The sequence below is a fragment of the Camelus ferus genome, chromosome 10 (assembly GCF_009834535.1).
Source record: "Camelus ferus isolate YT-003-E chromosome 10, BCGSAC_Cfer_1.0, whole genome shotgun sequence".
Classification (NCBI taxonomy): Eukaryota; Metazoa; Chordata; class Mammalia; order Artiodactyla; family Camelidae; genus Camelus; species Camelus ferus.
In genome coordinates, this window is record NC_045705.1 from 44469220 (window position 1) to 44491454 (window position 22235).

The window sequence follows — 22235 nt, forward strand, 5'->3', positions numbered from 1 at the left end:
AACACTAAACAGAAAGCTTTGGGGACCTCCCCAGGGGTTGCGGCCAGCTCAAGGAGATTTCAGCAGGGAGAAGCAGCGTAGTGAATGGGGAAGGAAGGTCACCAACACTTTAGGGTAGCTCTCCTAGGATACAAGTCCCATGTTTGTGATAGTTAACTACCAACAGTGGACATTATCAGAAGAGGAGGAAATCAAAACGATGCCCTGGCAAGAATCTGGCCCAATGCCTGTCATCCAAGACTAGTACGAACGACTTCTCCCATGGAATACACTGATGACAGGGGACCAGAGCCACACACAGACAAGCAGCCCAAGTTCAGCTGCCTCAATATCATCACCACCACAGCCTCCCTCTCTCTCCCTTTGCGACCTCATGAGTGCCTTCTGTTGTTCAGTCATTCCTCAAACACATGCTTAAGTTCCCACTAGGTACCAGGCATCAGAGGGAGGAGGAGGACAGAAACACTGAGAAGCTCATCCCTCAGCTGCGGCAAGGCACACAGGTGTCCCCACAGCAGGCACTCAATCAAGGCCTGATGAGTCAACGAGCAAATGAATGAACACATGCTTCTCCAGCCACAGAACGCTGTGACAAAGTGACCTCATCTGACTCCGACCAATATCTGGTCAAGGAGGGTAAGCAGCACTGTCTTCATCTCAGTTTTACAGATGAGCGGAAACTCACGCTACTCACTCCGTGTCCCAACTACCCCAGCCCATGTTCCTTCCTCTAAACCTTTCAGTATATTCATTCAACCAGAATTTCCTCCAGGATGCCTGTGGAGGAGAACCAGCAGACATTGTGGGTCTGAGGGTCTGGGAGTAAGATTGGTTCCCATTCCTCCTGAAGTTTATGATCCAGTGAAAGAGGCAGGGATTGGAAATATAAGACAAAAAAAAAAAAAAGGAAAGGACCAGGAGTCTGAGAAAGAAATACAGACATTGATGTAACTTCAGATGATGAACACAGGGGTAAGGACAGTGGTCCAGTAAGACCTTTTTGAAGAAGTGCCCTAAAGAATGAGAAGAAATTTACTAAGAGAAGAGTTTAAGGACGAGCATGCCAGGTAGCAGGAATAGCACGTGCAAAGGCCCTGAGGCAGAAAAGAGGTTGGCTTTGGAAATATTCACTCAATAAATATTTATTGGGTGCCACTATGTGCCAAGCAAGCTTTTGGATACTGGATATACTACAATGAATAAGAACAAAGTACAAATTATTAGTCCCCTGGAGCTTATATTCAAGTATATTCTAACACATTCTAATACACTCTAAGAGGTACTGAAAACTTAGCACTTACCACATCCTGGGGTACTGCATTAACTCATTTTTTAATGTTCCTATACCTTATTTTTCCTGATCAAATTGTAGTGGTGCTAATAGTAGTAGCAGTAAAAATGAAAACTTACTAGGCATTTACTATGTGCTTGGCGCTGGGCTAAAGTGCTTTTTACATGTATCATTTAATTTAATCCTCAGCAAAAAAGCTATGAGGAAGTTACAGTTCATAATCTCAATTTTACATAAGGCACCGAGTAGAAAAGAGAATTGGCCAAGATGACACAGTGCAAGGATTCCAAGGAACCTAAGTTCAGAGCCCATATTTTAGCCACAATGCTATACCACCTTCCTGGAGGATAAGTCCAAGTACGTGAGGATGCTGCATGCCCAGTGGTACCTAACACAACAGCCACACCCAGCTGATTTTCCTTCTACTCTGGATGGCCTGTAGTGGCCTTCCCCAACTCCCACTCTGGAGCAGTTCCAGGGTACCCTCTGGGTTGAACCTTCAGAACTGTGGAGGTTCCACCACCAATGGCAGACAAAGTGCTCAAGTCCCTAGTCTGAGACTGTGACTTGAATTCCCCTCTGGAAAGAACAATCATCCAATCATCACAGCCTCCACAACGTGGTCTGGGGGGTAGGCTCCCAGCTTCTCTGTGCACAGCGACACCTGCCCTGGGACACTCTCCTGGTTTTAAGTTCACATCTCCTTAGCAAACCCCTCCTGAGCTATATGCCGATCATGTGGTGGCACCAGGGGAATTAAGAGATGACAAAGACCCAGCCTCTCTGTTCCCAGAGCTGGAGGGCCAGCAGGACAGCCACGTAGGGATGTACAAAGAGCTGCACCCTCCCCTTCGCCAACTGTTTCCATTGCAAATGGTACCTCCTGTATGTAGAACGTTCCTACTGCCTGTACCTGCAAGTCTACTTACTCATTCAGCATCCAAGAGGGAAGGCGGGGAAATAGCCACACACAAGGAGGGAGAGGGCCTGGAAGACGGAAGAGAGCTCTCTTGACTGGCCCAGGGGAGGCCAATCTCCTTAGAGTAAGAGGGTGAAAACAAGGCACTGGGGAGTGAGGTGCAGCTGTGGGGAGTGATGGGGGGAAGGGCATGGGTTTGGCGTCTGACAGACTTGAGTTCAAGGACTAGGTGCTGCCATTCCTTTGCTGTGTGTGATCCTGGAGGAAGTGGTGGAACCTCTGGGAGATTGTTACCTTGTGCATAAAACAGGGATGGCAGCAGACAGGTGTCTCACAGAGTTGACAGTGGACTCAATGAGCTAAATGTGGAGGGACTCAATAGAGAGTGATTCCTTTGTCACCAACTGTCCCGCCTCTGAAAAGCACAAGCACTTTAGCATTTATCCTATTTTTGTCCTGTATTAAGGTGAACAGGGTACTTATCATTCCTGCTCTCAGGCCATAAACTTCTAGAAGCCAGGAACACTGCCCTCTTCACACCCGTATCATCCCCTGCCAATCAAGACAAGGAACTGGTTGAAGTCTGAGTCCCAGTGATAAGAGAGATAATGATCAGCATCGTCACCTGCCGCTTTCCATGCCAGGCCTGTGTCCCTCCGCATCCATTATTAGCTCATCTCATCCTCTGAACTTGTACTATTATCTGTATTTTACAGACAAGGAAATTATAGGCCTGAAGAGGAACAGTAACTTGCCTAAAGTCACAAGCAGCAGGACCCAGCAGGAGGCAGAAGGGGCACCCACGTCCACCCCAGCCAACCCCAAACCCGATATCCAGACCAACATCCAGAGAGCCCCAGGCTCACTCAAGTCCATACAGGGCAGGGATCCTCGCCACGGATTTCAGAATTTTATTTCCTTCAGGAGCCAAATCTTATCTTTTCTCCCCCCAGTATATTTTATTTAAAATTTCACGGGCAGTGAAAATGAGAGGTATCTTGACGTTTTTTGTACTTTGGCAACTGGAATGGAGCTTCTACAGACTGAGAGGAAATAGTGAATAACAGGACAGGATTGGACAGATGAACATGTATGTGTGCAAGAGATGTCTGTTAAAGTCCCCTGTCACCTCTGTCAATACACTGTCCTAAAAATAAAATGCTGAAAAATGTAAGATGAATTGCTCTGAAACTCTAAAAAAAATCTATTAAGAACAATCAGCTTTTGGTTCCTGACATGAATGGAGGAGGGAGTCAAAGGGATAGGTAATACAGAGGAAGGAAGGAAAGAAAGGGAGAAAAGACTAGAAAAGACAAGAATAGAAAAGGAAAGAAAAGAAACATCTGAGCAACTATTAAGAATTAGGCACTATATACAATAGCCAAGCATGGAAACAACCTAAATGTCCATCAACAGATGACTGGATAAAGAAGATGCAGTGTATATCTACAATGGAATAGTACTCAGCCATAAAAAAGGAATAAATAATGCCATTTGCAGCAACATGGATGGACTTGGAGAGCATCATACTAAGTGATGTAAGGCAGAAATAGAAAGAAAAAAAAACCACATGATATCATTTATATGTGGAATCTAAAAAAAAAAAAAAAAAAAAGAAAAATGAACTTACTTATAAAACAGAGACAGACTACAGACATAGAAAACAAACTTATGGTTACCAGTGAGGAAAAGCGGTGGAGGGATAAATTGAGAGTTTAGGATTTGCAGATACTAACTGCTATATATAAACCAGATAAACAACAAAGTCCTACTGTATAGCACAGGGACTATATTCAATATCTTATAATGGCCCATAATGAAAAAGAATATGAAAAGGAACATATATATATTTTTCCAGTTATATATACACACACACACACACACACACACATATACACACACACATATAACTGAATCACTGTGCTATATACCAGAAATTAATATAACATTGTAAATCAACTATATTTCAATAAAAAAAAGAATTAGGCACCAGAAAGCATGTTCAGATAAAGTATGTCCATATCACTCTCACAGTCACCCTTCAAGATAAAGTCTAATTACCGTGGTTTTATGGAAGAGGAAGCAGAGGTTTGGAGTGGCTGAGCCCATCCAAAGATGTCACAGAGCTAGGAGCTCAACCCTGACCTCAGAGGCCACATCTTTTCCCTGACACCACAACCAGACTCACCAGCTCTCTTGGAGAAAGTTGACCAAGGGGCTGTCAGACCTCAGGCAGGGGGATTCTCTGCCCAGCACACTGAGAAGTACTGAGCAGAGGCTGATGCTGAATATCTTGGGCACCTGTGCCCTGTCGAGGGCCCTGTCAGTGCTCCTCAACATCCTTGGGGAAATAATCACTCACAGACAAAGGGGACTTCCCTCCCCCAAGGCTCGCTCCTCTGTTACCCGCGCCTCCTCCCTCAGCTAAACGAGGCTGTCCCTTAGGCTTCCAGAGGATAGCTTCCCAGTTCCTTAGATATATTTCCTTTTGAAAGTTCCTCAGAGGCTTTCAAATATGAAAACCCAGACAGGACACCTGTCTGCAACCTGCTTTCCCAGTGGACACACTGGGCTGCTTCTTTCTGCCTCTCCATGTCTTGCCGGGGATGCTGTGTGCTGCCAGTTTGTTCAGGGAAACCAGCATGTGACAGGAACCTGAGTGAGCCCTGGGGAGGATGGCAGCACACCCCTTCCTGCTGCCTGATGCTGCTCGGAGAGGAGCAATGGCCCTTAGCACTCCTCAGAGCGGTACAAGGGAGGAGGGGAGAAGGCTGCGACTTACACGGATTCCGATACTCAGAGATGCTCCCTGGACAGGAACAAAGGGATGCCAAAGAAACCACCCCAACAGGACTCTCAGTAACTACTGGAGCAAGCCTACATTTATTTTATTCCAAGACCTACTTACTTAGTTTTTGTTTAAATATTTAAACTCAGGTAGTACTATAGCAAAAAACAATCCTATGAATAGTAAACCCTTTCCATGCCTTGAAATTAACTTTCTAATCTTGATCAAAAAGACATGTTTGTGTAATTTTTTTGAGACTTTTCTGATGTGACATTTGCTGGATGGAAAGCAAAGAGTTGGTCAGGTTGGGGGGGGCTTGGCATGAACAAAATTCAAATGTATCATCTGTAAAAATCAGATGTTTACTCTGAATCAATGTGGAAAATGGATTCTAACTCCAGCTTTGTAGGATGGGAACAAAGACAAGAGATTGTTCCAACAGTGTTCTGTTGGCTCAGTGAGCATCTTAGGAGCAAGCTTCTTCCTACCTTGCAAGTAAACAGGAAAGAAACCTACTGATTTACAGACCTCTCTCCCCTCTCTCTCTGATTCCCTCTTTCTCCTTCTCTCTTAGGTCCCCAACTCAGTATCTAAGGACAGTCTAGAACCTTGGTGGTTGTTTTTACCTTGAAATTAGAATGAGTCTCAGGGGGAAAAAACAGTGTCCACAAGGGAAGGAAAACGGTGGTTATTAAAACATTTGGCAAGTGGCAGGAACACAGTTTGGCTAGATGTCTCTAATTTGCATCTAATAACTAACTAAACAGTGATCACTTGGGTGGTATGGCTTAGGCTTTTTTTTAATCAACTTTTAAAAATTGAGATATAACATTCATATACTAAGTACAATCTTAAGTATATAATTTGAATAAATTTTATGAAATTAACGTATTTACATAACTACTACTCAGATCCCCATGTGGAACATTACCAGCACCCCCAAAATCTTTGTTCTCCTTTCATTTGGGTGGTTTTTTTCCTTAACAACCACCACAACCCCCTCATTCCCTAACAATAATTAGAAATTCAGGCTAAAATGAAAACTCAAGAAGTCACAGGCAAGCCCAGAGACAACAGCTAATGGATTTCGTCAGGCAGCCTATGCTTACGTTTCTCCGGGACAGCAGCACTCCCGCACTCTGACACATCTTTTATTTAGCTCTGTCCTCAAAGAAAGATACCTTTGAAAGGAAAGAGATTCCCGAAGCAGCTCCTATCTGTACACAGTGAGAAATAGCTAAGGAAGCAGATAGGGGAAGAAGGGGGTGAAGGAAGGGGGCAGTGGCAGTTCTGTCCTCCCAAGGTCCCTCTGGGAGACTCTGTCTCCATCAGACCTTCACATGGGTTCACCAGAGGCAGCAGCCCCTACCAGTGGGAGGAGCCTATCATGAAAAGAATCATGAAAATCCACTCATTGCCAGTGCCACCACAGCTGGCCAGTCCTCGAGCCAGTCAGTCCCAACATGGATACCAGTCATGAGGATGGCACCTTGCTTGTCCACTAGTAAAATGGGCTGACTAGAACCAACCCCTCTGACCACAGAGCAATGCTGTGAGGGCAAGTGAATGTGCCCACATGAAACTGCTTTGGAAACACTGCATTTGAAATATCAAATGTGAGAATTTAAAGCAGGGGTTGGAAATTCAAGTCCCTCTGGGAAGGCAGGTATTTGAAGGGAGCAGCTAGCCAGCACACTGGGGCATGGGTGCCCAGTCCAAAAGGGAAAGACACCTGGACATCTGTGGGTTGTCTCCATGTAGAGAATGTAGGAGGCAGTATCCTCTGATTGTTCAAGAGAATCCAGAAGCTTATTTTCAAGGAAAATAACACACTTTTAAAAACTTGACAAGCAATCCAGTTTAAAAGAAGACTGATATTGGGGGCCAAATAAAACACGCTGGTAGGAGGAATGACCCACAGATCAACAGTTCTCAACCTCTGGTTGGAATGCACTCATCTCCTGGTCCAGGGCTCTCAACCTTTGTTCCCACCCCATCACTCTCGAGGGATCAGACTTGTGCCATGGACACACACTCCAGGCTAAGAACAGCCAACTGAGTCCAACAGTCTTTTTTTTTCCCCAGATAGATTATGAAACTGACGTCCGGGAAGAAAACATGATTTTACCAAGGCCACCACAGTGAGATTCGTGGGTCTCCCCACTCCCTTTTCTGGTGCCCCCTGCCCGACCCTCTTTCCCTGTAGGCAGAGGCCTCAGTTTGGAGACAAGAGCCCAGGCAGCAAGCAGGAGGTCAGGCCTCATTTCACAGACCTGGGGATCATGTTCACCCCAAATGACCCCCGTGGCCCACAAGCTCAAGGCTCTCTGCTGGCAGTGGCCTTGGGAGGAGCCTGCGAGGGACCCTGTTCCTTACCTGCACATCCAAGTTCTTGCGTGAGGAGGCAGGTGTGTTGGCATAGGAGCTGATGGAGGAGCTGGTGTTGATGTCATCCGTGCTGAGGTTGTCTATGGTGTCGCTGATCCCACTGCTGACGGAGCTGCTGTCATCCCAGCTGCCAAGACAAACACACCCTGAGCACCAAGACCTCACACTGCACCAGCTCAGGCTGAGGATACTGACAAACGCGTACCATCCCCGAAGGCTCCCGGTGTCAGCTCCCAGACAAAGCTCTTTTGCCTCTAACATGACTCATCTTCAAGAGGGCCATCCATCCTCGCTGTTTCTGTCCAGCAGCTGGGGCAGAAGTTAATATGTCCCTTCCCCCAGAGGGTGAGTGCTTCCCTGAGCAGAGGTGGCTAAACACAGACACACTGCGTACCCCATCCTCAGCCTCATCTTGGGAACTGCAGGTGGCCACCTCCCAGGCCTGGAGGTAGGGGAGGAGCAGGGGGCTTGGAAAATAGAGCTGAAAGTGGTACAGAGAAAGAGCGAGCAGCAGCACCCTCCCTGGGGCTCGGAGGGGGAAGAAGAGCTGCTAGACAAATTCGCTGGGCCTCACTCCTGGAACAAGAAGCCAGGGCAAGGAAACAGCAAAAGTCAGCAGAAATCCTTCAACTCTACTGGCAGTTCTAACTCTAATAATATCCCAGGATGCATCAAAAATAGAGTTCTTCATTGCAGAACCCTCAAATCTGTTGAGACCATCACCTCCCACCATTCAGGTCAAGTCTCCCAGCAATGATTCTTCTTTTCTCTTCTACCAACTCCTGCTTCCCAACACCACGACACTTAATCCACCACCTGGTCCTCCCTGCTCTGTTTGCAAAACTTCTCCCAAGGTGCACAGTTCTCCCCATCCCTGTGCCCCGTGGTTCCTGCTGCTTCAGCTCTGCCTCAGCCACCGCCAACAGGCTAGCTGGGCTCCACGCTCCTTGTCTGCTCCCTAACCACCCATTCTCCCCACAGCAGCCAGATTGATCTTTATGAAACAGCAATCAGGTCTATTGTTCCACTGCTTAAAACCCTCCAGCGGCTTCTCGGGGACCTAAAACCCAGATTCCCTACTCTGGCGCTCAAGACCCTGTGATCCAGCCTCCCCTCTCCAGGCTCCTTCTCACATCATTCACTGGGTCTGGGTTTTCGTGTTCAAGGCTTTGCATTGGTTGTCTCTCTTCCTGGACACCTGTTCCTGTCTCCTTCTCATCTGAACTGTCACCTCCCCAGAAAGGCCTTCCCTGGTCCCTCTACGACAGTGCTGTCCTCTCCTCCTCCATGAAGTCTGTTGCATTTTCTCATTTGTTTGGTTGCTGTGTGGCAGATACATAGCAGGTACTCAATAAATACTTGCTGACTAAAACATGGGTGTAGGAGTCGGGTAGGCTAGAAAGTGAGCTTCCGACGTCCGTGTGACACTGTCCTACTTGAACGAGTGGGAAAAGGTAAGTCTTACTGTTTTTCTATTGCACAGGTGGAGAAACCGAGGCTTAGAAAGGTAAGACGCCTGGTATAAGGTCAGAGAGCTAGTAAGAGGTGGAGCCGGACCTGGACCCAGCCATCCAGACTCCAGAGCCACCATCTTTGCTGTGATGCCAGATGGCTCTCCATTACGTCAATTTTCAGTGCACATAGGCACATGACACAGCCCGCTTCCCCAGGAGGAAGCCCAGGTTCGGGGGGCTGGTATGTCACTCAGCAAGAGCGGCAGGGCCAGTATCTACACCCAGGGCTGTGTGATGACGAAGCGTCGACTTAACCACATTACCCCACCACTCAGCCCTCTACCGTATGCCTTGCCTGATGCCCCAGAAATGCTAGTGTCAGAACTACCATATGACCCAGCAATTCCACTCCTGGGTGCATATGTGAAGAAACAAAACCACTAATTCAAAAAGATACATGCATCCCAATGGTCACAGCAGCATTATTTATACCTGTCAAAATATGGAAGCAACCTAAATGTCCATCCACAGATGAATGGATAAAGAAAATGTAGGGGATATATATATATATATATATATCTGTGTGTATAATATATATACACACTGGAATACTACTTAGCCAAAAAGGAATGACATTTTGCCATGTACAACCACACAGGTGGACTTGGAGGGTATTATGCTAAGTGGAATAAGTCAGACAGAGAAAGACAAATACTATATGATATCACTTACATGTGGAATCTAAAAAATAAAACAAACTAGAGAATATAGCAAAACAGAAACAGACTTACAGATACAGGGAACAAACTAGTGGTCACCAGTTGGGAGAGGGAAGAGGGGAGGGGCAATATAGGGGTAGGGGATTAAGAGATACAAACTACTATGTATAAAATAGATTAGCTACAAGGATATATTGTACAGCATAGAGAAAATAGCCAGTATTTTATAATAACAATAAATGCTGTATAACCATTAAAAACTGTGGATCACTATGTTGTGTACCTGAAACTTACATAATACTGTACATAAACTATACCACAATAAAAGAAACAAACAGAAAGAAATGTCAGTCTCTGAGATTTATAAAGCCAGGAGCACCCCAGGATCCCCCAGGTAATCAAAAGGAAGTTCTAGTTTGTTCCACCAGCTTGTAGGATGCCTGCCTGAGCTCTGCTGATTAGGCGGAAAGAGGAGACCTAGTGGAAATCTGTTTCAACACCTTGCCCTCAAGCCCGCCAATTTGGTTTCCAGAGCCCACCTGGAGAGTCTGGGGCTCACACACATGCAGGGGAAATGGGTAAGGGTGGTTCTCAAGTACGGAGGATAAAGGCAGGAAGTGTAAGGGGCTTAGTGAGGATGAAGTCACGGGGCCCAGAGGGTCCCAGGGCTCTGGGTCTGAGCCCACTTCCCTTTTGTGACTCCACTGCTCTGGCCCAGGCCCCATCCTGCTCCAAATCCTCCTTAAAGCCTTCTCCAAATATTCCTGGCCCATCCTCACCATCCCCTACTCTGAGTTTCTGCACAGTTTTACACGCTTGGGCTCCTTCTAAACACTAAGGCAGTTTTCTAGTTGTTTCCTATATGAAGGTCTGCCCCACTTTCCAAATACACGCAGGCCTTGCTGATGGTAACAAGTGCATCCCACGTGCCAGGGACCTCCGGTATACCATATATTTCTCTACATTTTTCACATCACACCTGTAAGGGACCTATTATCCTTCCCAGGTGACAGACGATGAGATCAAGGCTGAAAGAACAAGCATCCTGGCCAGTGTCCTTCAGTCCACATTGAAACTGGGTTTAAGTGCAGAATTGTCTAATTTCAGAACACGCACTCCCTCTGGCCTGAATCACGTGGTCTCTCATGACAACAGCTGGCCGTGCACTGAGCACTCGCCAAGTGCCAACTATTCAGCGTTTGCACGTGTTCTCAACAACGCTCCTGCTGTCTCACAGGTGACCTTGCTTCATAATGAGGAACCCGAGGCTGGGAGGACCGTGGGCTCGCTACAAACACACGAAAGACCTGGCAGTGAAACACTACTGGACCCTGAAGTTCACCTCTCTCCGCCACCACCTCCAGGGCGGTGCTGCAGTGATGCTGGCCTCACACCTACTCCATCTCCCATCTCCAGGCACCCGATATGTTTATTAAATGCTTCTTGACTGAACTCACGTGCAGGAGAGACGGGGCAAGTTTTGAAGCAAACGTATCCACCAGCAGGGGATTCTGAGCCCAGCCCCCTCCCGTGTCATCCTCTGACAAGTCACAACTCTGTGCCTCAGTTTCCTATGGTTGACATGTGGATGACACCACCTAGGCTGGCAACTATGTAAGTCTCTGCCAGGAAAGGCATGAGCGAACAGATGAAAAAGGACTCAAATCTACTCTTGTGGTTAAAAAGGAAATCCCATGAGTCTTTCATTGCATCTGCTCTCTGGAGTTAGCCATTTAATGTATCTACAATTTCCTATAATCCGACGAAGAAAGGGAGAGGAGAGGAGCATGGCTGGAAGGGAGGAAAGGAAGTTAGTAACAGATGCCCATGAATCCAACCCTCAGATTGCTTTTGCTTTGAAATTGTATCCGCTCTTCCTCTGTGGCCTTTCAACATGGAGATACTGTTCCAGGAGGCATGTGACACTTATCACACACACGATTCCTCCCACATTGGTGCCCAGAGCATCACGGGGCTGCCCTGTGTTTACAGGAAGTCGGTGTAACCGAGCCCTGCCCAGGAGAATCAGTGATCCCCCCAACAGAAGAATGGGAGTGGGGAAACTAAGAGGATAAGGGGGCAGTGACACAAGGGAAGTCCACGCTGAGCAAGAGTGCCTTGGTGTCCTCCAGAGCTGTCTGTGTGCCAGAAACCACAGCTGTTCTTGCCCCTGGAAAACCAGCCACATCTCCCTCGCTTCTGCGTCTTTTGGAACACTGGCAAGTCTACCTAATTATAAAATCACTTAGCCCCAACTGGTCCTTTTCCTAAAATTCAGGGTATTGTAAATGGCCGTGTGCCACCAAGATCAAGGGCAGTGAGTTCCACGATGTATCCTCAGGAAAATTATTTCCATGAGATGATCTGTAGTAACAACGTGCTTCCAACAAGAGGACGCGGGGTGTGCTGCCTCTTCTATCCCCCTCTCCAAGACACGAACTCTTAACAGTTGTGAAGGGCTGGCATGATCTTTTTAACTTTGCCTGAAATAGCACTCCCCACACAGGAGACGCACAACTCTGGAAGAAACACAACGGAAGCCTAGGGCTACCAGTGCCCACTTCCTCCTCACCTGCCTTGGAAGGTAGTCAGCACAGAGGGAAGCAGGGGCAGGATAAAGGACATGACATGAGCCTCCCGGATCCAGCCAGAGCTAAAGGCAGAAGCCACCTCTGGGAGATGGAAGAGTGAGAACTAATAAATTCCTTTCTTTTGTTCAAATCAAGCTCGCTTAGCTTTTTGTCACTTGGTATACTCATGCTAACTAACAGGGAATTGCCATTTGTCTGTAAAACGACTCCAGACATGTGGCTGAGAGTCAGATGGGAAAAATGTGGAAAGCATGCAGAATTCATTCAGGCAGTAAGAACATTAGTTGAATCCAATCAAGTGGCAAAGGAAATTAGGTACAATCTGGGGTACAAAAGTCCATTGACCCAAGACGGGTGATAAATGTTGAAAGAGGTTACAAAACTTGATTATGACTAAAACTTGAAAGAAACCCAGAGGATTTGTGTTTGCAGTGCAGTGAAACAAAATTCCAGCTAAGAGGCTGGAGGGACACTGATGACACGGCAGAAAGAACTCCGGCGTGTATAGCCCTGGCTCCGGGACAACCATTCTGGAGTATGATTTGACCATTCGTGCATTCTGCTCTTGAATCTGATTGAGAAAAACCATGAGATGGTTCCGAGCCCACCTCCTCCCCTTAGTGGGAAGTAAGTGACTTTAAATCCTGGGATAGGTTGTAAAAGAATGAAGGGAGATAATGAAATAAATCATAATATTAATACTTAAGCTTGGGGTGAAAGTTTTGTGATCATTGGGATAATTTCTATACAGTTACAATATTTTTAAAATATATGGCATATTAGAGTATCTAAAAAAAGTCTTCTGATATGAATTTAAATAAGTACTGGTTTCTGATTTGAGATTTTTTTCAGATTAAAGATTTAAGAAATGGATTCAGACCATAAAAAGTAGTAGTTTAAGACAAACTGAAGTTACAAATGTCATAAAGTATTTGATTTGCAAGAGTTGTTTAAGTGCTTAGAAAGATCTTGCTTGTTAGACTACTAAAGTCTACCATATCAAATATTCAAAGAACTTGAGGAAATCAGGTATGTTAAGTTTATGAATGCAGTCTAAAATATTTAAAGAAATTTAATTATCCAACTTTGCAAACAGTACTACTTATTTAATTAAATTCAATTTAAGTCTGAATTAATAAGGTACTAATCAAATAACAAGTGGAAACGTTCTTAATTTATATAAAAATACTGGATTTGTAGAATGAGATTTGTAAGAAAACACAGGTTTAAAAATTAAAGCCTCGTGGGGAGAGTACAGCTCAGTGGTAGAGTGCATGCTTAACGTGCATGAGGTCCTAGGTTTAATCCCCAGTACCTCCTCTAAAAAATAAGTAAATAAATAAACCTAATTACCTCCGTCCCGAAAAATTAAAGCCTCAATAAACTGAATAGGAAAGCTTAACTCTTCTAAGACATTCTTTTGGGGCACAATATTTAGAAAACTATTACAGCAGATTTCATTTTGTGAATGAATGACTTTTAGATAAACCACTAGAATAAATGAACCTAAGACAGCATCTCTTCTCTTCACCAGTTTTCCCCGCCCCGCTTCACCTTCACTCTACATTGTAAGACTGCCAAAACGACTCCAAGCCGCTCCAAAAATCTTAGTGGAAGCAGCATCGTGTTCCGCAGCCTTGGGAAACAAGAAGAACTCAGGGGGCCTCCTCCTGCCCTCGGTTCTATAATAGGAAACTAAAAGGGTTGTGGGGCCCAGAGCTTGGCTGGTTTCTGTCTTTTTTTTCTTTTTAAATTTCAAAACAGCTTACGATGCTTATGCCCTATAAATTCTGTGGCTGGGACATATAGAAAAATGGCAAGAAGACGCTTCCATTGACTCTTCAGAACCATGAAGACAAAAGCATTTCCCACCCAGATCACAGCCATGTCCCTTTTTCTCTACGCAATGAAATGTCCCTATCTGGTGGAGTTACAGGTGATCAGGTCTGCAAACAGCCTTCACCTATTTTTGTCAATGGATGGGTGGAAAAAATTCCATCAAACATTTCCTATGTTTCCTCAAGACTCCCAAGCCAGGGGCTCTGAATTCATTTTGTTCATCTCACCCAGTCAGCCAGCACCCCCTGTGTGCCAGGTACCACACGAGGTACCAGGGATGCAGTGATGCCTCAGCTGTCCCCACCCCTGTCTGCAAAGCCGGTAGACGTGACAGACAAGAACACATAGCTCAGGCACAGATGAAAATGTAAAACAGCGAGATGAGCAAAGGACAGCACGCAGAAACCGCACTGGCTCCAGACATCTCTACAGCCTTCGCTAGCTCCTCAAGCCACCAGCCTAGTGCCAGCACAAGGCACGGGTGGACAGCGTGCCAAAGCCCAGGCCCGTTAGTGCTCTTTCCTGGGCTGCTCTCTCCTTCCAGGCATGGAAGTGGTAAAGGCAAGGAGCCAGGAGGGCCAGGCCTGGCCCCAGCCACCCCCAGAACTGCTTCCTATCGGAGTTCCGACATGTCACTTCCTCTCTAGGCCCCAGCCTCCCGTATGAGGGAGATGGATGCAGCCATTCTAAAAGCTGCTTTCTAACTAACATCCTGCGAGTTTAAGCTCAGAGTAAAGTCGGTAGAGGCAAAGGGGCAAACCAAAGGTCCCCGCTGGCCAGAGCATCGCTTCCACCCAGTAAAAGCTGCTGAAGGGGTTACTGCACTTCCCAGTCTCTGGGCTTCTTTGTTGCTGATTTCACCCCTTAGCTGATTGTTTAGACCCACACAGGGTCTTTTAACCATCTGGAACAGGTGCCAACATCTCACACATAGGAGACAATTAGCTAGCCCTGAGGAGTAACTGCCCTCTCTAGACAGAGCTGTGCTTTCCCATTACACACAGCCCCCATCTGGGCCTTTCCACTCACTCATACATGCTACCTGACCAGGCCCGCAATTTGAGTTTGCAACCTTCCTACAGAGACATTACAACCCAATTCACAACAGAGATTCCGCGTTAGACCATGCCATTTCTCCACAAGGGAGTAAGATGAGCCCTTACCTAGCATTTAAGGCCATCACTGATGACGCTTACCAAGCGCCAGGCGCTGCACTAGGCATGGTACAGGTGTTACTCCACCTCCCATTTTCCACTGGATGAGGGCCCAGAGCCCATCGGGATAGGATTCAACCAGGGTCTAATGACTCCATGCAGCCTCCCAGCTCATCAGAGAGAGTACCTATAGGTCAGCTTCCGTATCTCTTGCCTGCCACCCAGGCTCATCTCAAAAGAACTTCCACTGGCTGGCAGCAACCAAGTATGGTAACAATGAGACCGCATCTTGGCCAAGACAGAGCATTTAAATCAGAGTCAAGGCTCTCCAAAGTGAGCAGAAAATCCATTCAAAAAGGGAATGGCCCATAAAACAAGGAGATCCAGTTTCAGAGTCTTACAAGAGATGCTGACATCACTGTGTGAGGAATTCAAATGCCACTCAGAGGGCTTACAGCACAATTTTCACAGCCCAAACACAAGCTATCTGCTATGAAAAATGCAGGTGAAAGAATCATAAATTATTCCAGCTTCTCACACTCCCTGTTTCCCTCACTGCTGTAGGGAGTTAGCATTCCACAGAACCAAGGAGGGAAACCTGCTTTCACCAGGTTCCCTGAGAAATCACCTCCAATTTGGACAAATTTTTACTATCGAGCCCTTATGGGGAGTGCCTAGATACAGCAGGAATTTGTAGTGGTTCTAAATGAATGTGATATTATATCCGCAACTTCATCTTAACAGCAAGAATCTGTAATGGTTCTGAATGAATGCGATATTACATTTACAATGTTGTCTTCCACGAAGCAAAAAGAAAAACCAAATCCCAAGGTCAGAGGGATGATTAAACAGATTTTTCCACTAGGATTTACACGCCCAGACAAGATGAATCCCGGCTTTCAGCAAAAGACTGACTCTGAGAAGAGGTGTTCCTGAAGGATCTGGAGCGGTCATTACACTTTGCAAATGGACTCCCTGTGAGATAATGTTGTTTATGCAAGGGAAAGACAGGCTTAGATGATGTTGTAAAAAAATCAGATTGCAGATAAGTATTTATCCTCTGCTCACTAATAAATCACAGCAGGTTAGCAGAGATGAAGTACTGTACCATGGTTCTCATAAGCAGCCTTCACAATGGTTCCTAATCCTCCCCACGGCCCCCCCACCCCAACCACAAAGATTGGGTGTACTTCCAGAAGGCCCCGACCGCCCTCAGAAGTAGTCAGGCCTGGTCCCTGCCTCCCTCTCTACCTCTCTCCTGCTGACTAAACTCAGGGTGCAGGGCCCCCAGGGTCTGTGTCCTGGCCTTACCTGCTCACTTTTCCAGTTCTGCTCCACAGTCACAGCGGGGCCCAGATCCAGGGCCCTGTGCCCCCTGCCAGACAGCTGCATTCGCTTGCAAAAGCCCAGACTGGTGGAACTCGTTCTCTGGCTATTGTTCAAGGCAATTGTTCCTGTGAAACCCCAGGGCCCCGGAGCGGAATGAGATCTTTTGGTGTGGATGAGTGAGCAAGCCCAACCAGGGCTCAGCAGTCACCCCTGAGGAAGGGAAAGGGTTTGGCCACCTCCATTTCCCACCAGACAGGTATGTTAACTATTTCCTCCCCAGGAGGTTTTCTCGGGAGCATCACCTCCTCTAAACACCATGGGGGCCTATTAAGAAAATCCACTTTCAAAGAGTGCAACAGACGTCCTGCAGAGTCCCACCTTTCCTTGCCTATCTGAGAATGATAATAAAAGCCAGCTTTAACTGAAGTTTAAAGCGGTGCCAGACCCTATGCTAATTATATTACTTGCATTATTTCATTGAATCCTCCCACCCTGTGGTAAACATGGTAACAACTGTTGATGGCTTACTTATATTTTCTCCTGGGTACCATGAGATAGAGACTCATTCTATACCCATTCTAGAGATGAGACAACTGAGGCTTGGAAAGAAAGGCCCAAAGGCCATACCAACTAGGGAACGCTGAAGCTGAGGGTCAGACACAAATCCAAGAGTATTCAACCACCTCACTGATTTATTTATTTGACACATTTTAATGAACATCTATTATGTGTATCAGAAGGACTTAAAAGTTTTCCACATTAAAGAAAGACAATTAATTTTAAAAAGCTATAAGCAAGCAAGCAAACCACCCCTCTGGGTCCCACTTCTGGGATCACTCTACGTGGTTTGCTGTTTCGGTGCAAAATGATCCAGAACCTGAGCTTGAATCAAAGCCAGGGCAGAGTCAGATACCAATCCCAGCGAATTTAGTCTCATCTAGCAGCGGTACCATAAACCCTGGAGGCTCTGAATGGACGCAGCACAAGCTCTGGAGAAAAAAGTAAAATAGATCTAGGTTTGAACCCTGGCTCTGCTGTTTACTTTGTAAGACTGCCTTCACCTCCAGGAGACCCAGGTTTCCTTCCGTGTGATCTGGTGCTAGTAACACCCAGTCCTCACCAGCCTTTTCTGGGGACCAAATCAGATCCAGGCACAGAGGAGATAACTAGCTCCTCTCAGATGCAGTCCGGGATCCAGAGACTTTGCAAGGACCGCAGGAAGGAGGTGCAGGCCTACAATATGAAAGAGACGATAAGGTTCTAGCGCAAGAACTTGCTGCTTCTTGCTGCCACAAATGAGCAATGTCCCAGGGGAGAGGCAGCTTCTACAGACAGACGGTGCCAGGTGCAAGGCCAATCGCTAGAGGTGGAGAGAGGGAAACAGGAACCCCATAAAGAAGGCTCCAAGGGGATTTAGTAGCACTCAGAATGCCCAGCGTTGAGTTTCACCCCATGGCACCTCTGTCCCATTTTGGTAACTCATTCCTTCAACAAGTAGGTGGTCCCCTGAGTAAGCGTGAAATTCCTCCTTTGGCTCCAAGGGCTGGTTGGGCTAGAAACACCAGAGCTCCAGTCCGGATGCCTTATACCCTCATTGTTACAACAGGCACCAGCGTGTCTGCTGGCCTCAGCTACACAAAGGCCCCTCTCCTCCAAGGCCCCACTAGAGAAGGCTGCTGGCACTTGGTCCACTGCCGGCTGGCTTCTGCCGCACATCTCAACAAACTCATCCTGCTGTTCTGTTTACCCGAAGATGTGAGTGCCTTAAACACGCACAGGACTCAGCGTACGACACACCGTGAATGAAAACGATAGCCAGCACTTACTCTCACAAGCTGAAAAGTTTTCACAGTGGGCCCCAGGCACTGCACTAACGCACTTTACATGCATTATCCCACACACGCCTCTCTATTACCCCATAAGGCACAAACTATTAATGCTCCCTTTTTAATGGATGTGGAAACTGAGGCTTACGGGGGCTACAGTAACCTGCTCACAGTGCCAGAGCTAATACATGAAGATGGATTTGAACCTAGATCTACCCACTTCTAAAAACCCAAGCTCTTCTTAGCCACATTCATTCAACCTAAGAGCAAGAGTCAAAGATGTTTTTAAGTAGATCACAGTCATATAGGAAGTCAGAACTCCCATCTGTTATCTAAAATCTCCAGGCCACTTTTAATGCAATCAAATTATTCTTAAAATATCTCCAAGTAGTTAAAGTAGGGGTCGGGGGAGCTAAATCCCAGACAGGGCATTGACTGGCTGCCCTGGATCTAGAGTAGGTGGAGGGGAGATACGGGGGTCCCCAAACCCCCACTAACACCACCCACGTACACAAACTCACACTCACTCTCCAACATATCTTAGGAGTCTGGGAACCTGCGTGCACAAAACAGAACTGCAACTGGCCCAGAACAGCTGAGAGAGGGGCTGGCCTCCACTGTCTCTGCCACTTGGCAGGGACCTGCCCTTCAGCTACCCCTTCTGGGGCAATGGGAAGGGAAGGAACTCAGGTCAAGAAACAGACACTCAAAATCGGCTCTGCAACCCATGGGCAGCTCAGATCTAGCTCATTAGCCACCCCCAGGCACACCTGTGAGCGGCTAGCGCCAAGCTTGGGTCAGCATTAGCATGCCGGGTGGACAGCAACGTCTCTCTCCAGGACTCGATAAAGCCAGCTTCTCAGGAGGCAGCTCCAGAGTTCCAGTAGCCCAAGGCCAATGCCAAGGCCACTGACCTTCCCAGATTTGACTTTCACGGGAGCTTCTGCCCCACCTGAACCAGGTACAAGCACAAATCCAGGCCAAGATCTATCCACCAGTCCAAAAGCCTCCAAAAGATTAGAGAACTCCCAGGGAGGTCCTACTGCTTCTTAATATCCCACCGTTTCCCTCCCGAAAGAAGCAAAATCTGAGAGGCCAGGCAGGCCATGCTTGGAAGTATTATGTGCACTTTGGTAAGTCCTCCACAATGAAACGTGTCCTTCATCCAGCTGCACCCACCTTTCAACTTACAAATAAAACCATCCAGATCCATCTGCCAAGCCCAACAAGGAAGGCAGAGTGGTGCAGTGGACCTGGGTTCTGACCCCAGCTTTGCCTAGTATCTGCGTGACCCTGAGCACATTACTTAGCCTCACTTAGTTCCCACTGCCTCGCCTCAAAATTAAAAATAGCATTTCTGGCTTTGCCAGAAAAATTAAACGAGACAATATCTGTTAGATGCTTGGCAAGTTGTAGGTGTAATGAACATTGTTTTCTCTTCCCCTTGTCTGGCTTAAAAATAGAAACGCTCCTCTTTGGGCAGCTTTCTAGCAGCCCTAACAAACAAGGAAAATACTCACACTTAAGTCTGGTGCCCTCTCTCCTGGAGCCTAGTTTCCAGAAAAAAAAACCCACCCAGTAATTTGCAGTATTAGTAAACACAACCACAAGTTCACTCAGCTTCTTAGATTCCAAACCAAACCTCCAACTGCAAGTCATTTTAATCAGGGCCCTCTGACCCACCAGCAGCCCTTCCTGGGGCCCACACTGCCTCTCTCTAGCTCTCCCTCCCCTCCAGGCTCAAAGGTCTCTCCCAAAAAGCCTGGAATAAGTACCTAAGATAGCTGGTGATCAACACCCTGTTTTTTGGTCTCAGCAGCCTAATTTGATAAGGCAGTCTGGAAAATACTGAAATTACCCAAGTGTCCAGGTGGACCAAGGACATTTGAGTAACGCTCCGGCTGCCTCTAAGACTATCAAGGTTAAAATTAAAGGGGAAGGGAGTGGGAGGGAAAAGGGTGCTGAATTTCCCGACCAGTGACTCCCCCACCACTTAGCCCACGGGGATTTTGGCAACTGCACCACTGGCTGCACCTCTGGGCTTTCCAATACCATCCAAGGCACTACAGGCGCCACACCCCGCCCCAGGCCCTGGAAATTTTAGGATATCGTCCTACCTTGTAAGGTTCCTAGGCCAGAGCATTTCACTACATTGTGGTCCTTAGAGAAAGCAGACAAAGAAGCTGAATGAATCTCACGATGGCAACTCCGTCAGCCAGTCAGCCAGCCAGCCAGCCAGCCAGCCGAGTCAGCCCACGTCGGGGCCAGGGAATCCCAGGCACCAAGCAACTCTGCTACTAAAGTACCAGCTAGAAGGGGATCGCCATTCCCAGCCCAGGAAAGAAACCGGATCCACCAACAAAATTAACCCCTCAAGTGCTGAAGAAGTGAGAGGTCAGGCGTGAGTGCTAGTATCAAGTCAGCTGTGAAAAGTTTCAGCAAAGCAAAAGCTAACACCAAACTCGGAAACTGTTACCGTAAAACACCTAGTGGGAGAGCCCTCGATATGGTCCCAAGGGAGTCTGTAATAGCTGGGCAAGCTGAATAAAATTTAGGCGTGAAAAATATTCTAAACCCCTGTGGACCGTACTAAAATGTTGGAAAAAGTCTTTTCAGCCAAAACTGCTACTATTAACAATGACACAGAAGTCACTGACAGTAACATTTCTTGGCTAATGCCATCAACAACTGAATGCAAAAGCATTTGATTGAATGATCAGCCTACAGAGATACCTATTTGTACAGTTAACAATGACGTACATTATTTTTGGTGATGTCGATTTTGATGCAGTGCCAGCAAAAATACGCATTATTTCTTCATGCTTTTTTTTTTTTAAGGAAGCTCGCTCTATGCATGACTACTTTAAACACTATGGTACAGAGCCTGGGAGGGGAGGTGGGATGGGGGGGGGTCAGTCCTGGGATGGGAAGGGGTTGCACTGGACTAATCCCTATTAAAACCTGTAATCAAGGAATTCAGAAGGAACTATGTAAACAGATGCTGTGAACAATGAACAACGGTTTTACTACTGAGAATTCAAAAGCAAAATGATGTTACAGCCACAAGCTTTTATTTCAAAATGAAGGAGGATTAAGATGGTCTCTAAAACCCCTAGTCCCTCTCCAAAAATCCTTCCAGTGGGTTCCCGGCAGCTTTGAAAGACTCTGTGAGAAAGACTCCCCCTGGCCTGGGCTGCCTCTCCAATCTGACGGGGGAGTAGGGGGTCGTGTGTGTATCTGTGTGTGTGTGTTTCTGTGTGTGTCTGTGTGTCGTTTGGGGGATGGGGGCTAGGGGAAGAAGCAATAACTGGCCCCAAGCAAGGTCTCTGTGTGGTCAACCTTTGCTCAGCAAACAGAAGCCTTTCAAAGGGGGAACGAAGAGCCAGTCCTCCCCCACCCAAAAGGGGGCAAATAAAAGGTCAGCTAAGAGAGGAAGCCAGGGTCTAGTGGGGCTTCCCAGGTGAATGAAAAAGCAAATGTGTCCAGGAGCAGAGACTGTAATCTTGCAGGAGTCCCAACCAAAGTTAATCATTCACATCTCACCCCTCAGGGCCCACCCCCAGGTGAGAAACTGCAACCAGCATCTGCAGGGGGGAGCCGGAGGCAGGTGAGTGGAGGGGTTAGTTCAGGGGAGGCCAGTGTGGCCCAGATTTATTGAGACAAAGTCAGTAGGGACCCAAGCTCCACTGACAAAGGTGCTTTAAACCATTCCTCTTACCTTCTACACTGTCTTGGAAACTGAATTTATCTTTACAATAGGACTTGTTTGAGAATCTGGCTGACCTCGGGGTTAATTTGGGTGGAATGACTATGTACATGGAGACATAGGTACATAAACACATACGTACAAATGCATATATATACATACGCACACACATATATACACACATATAAAAAATTTTCACTGTTTGCTGTAGTTGTTCCTTGTCTTAAGCAA

General features: G+C 46.8%; 1 protein-coding gene across 1 annotated transcript in view; it reads right to left on the minus strand.

The window, feature by feature from the left end:
* NAV2 (neuron navigator 2) overlaps positions 1-22235 on the minus strand; it is a 365374-nt gene that overhangs the window by 66451 nt on the left and 276688 nt on the right. Inside the window, 1 exon segment of the mRNA XM_032488868.1 lies at positions 7375-7513. Coding sequence (XP_032344759.1) covers positions 7375-7513 — 139 coding nt within the window.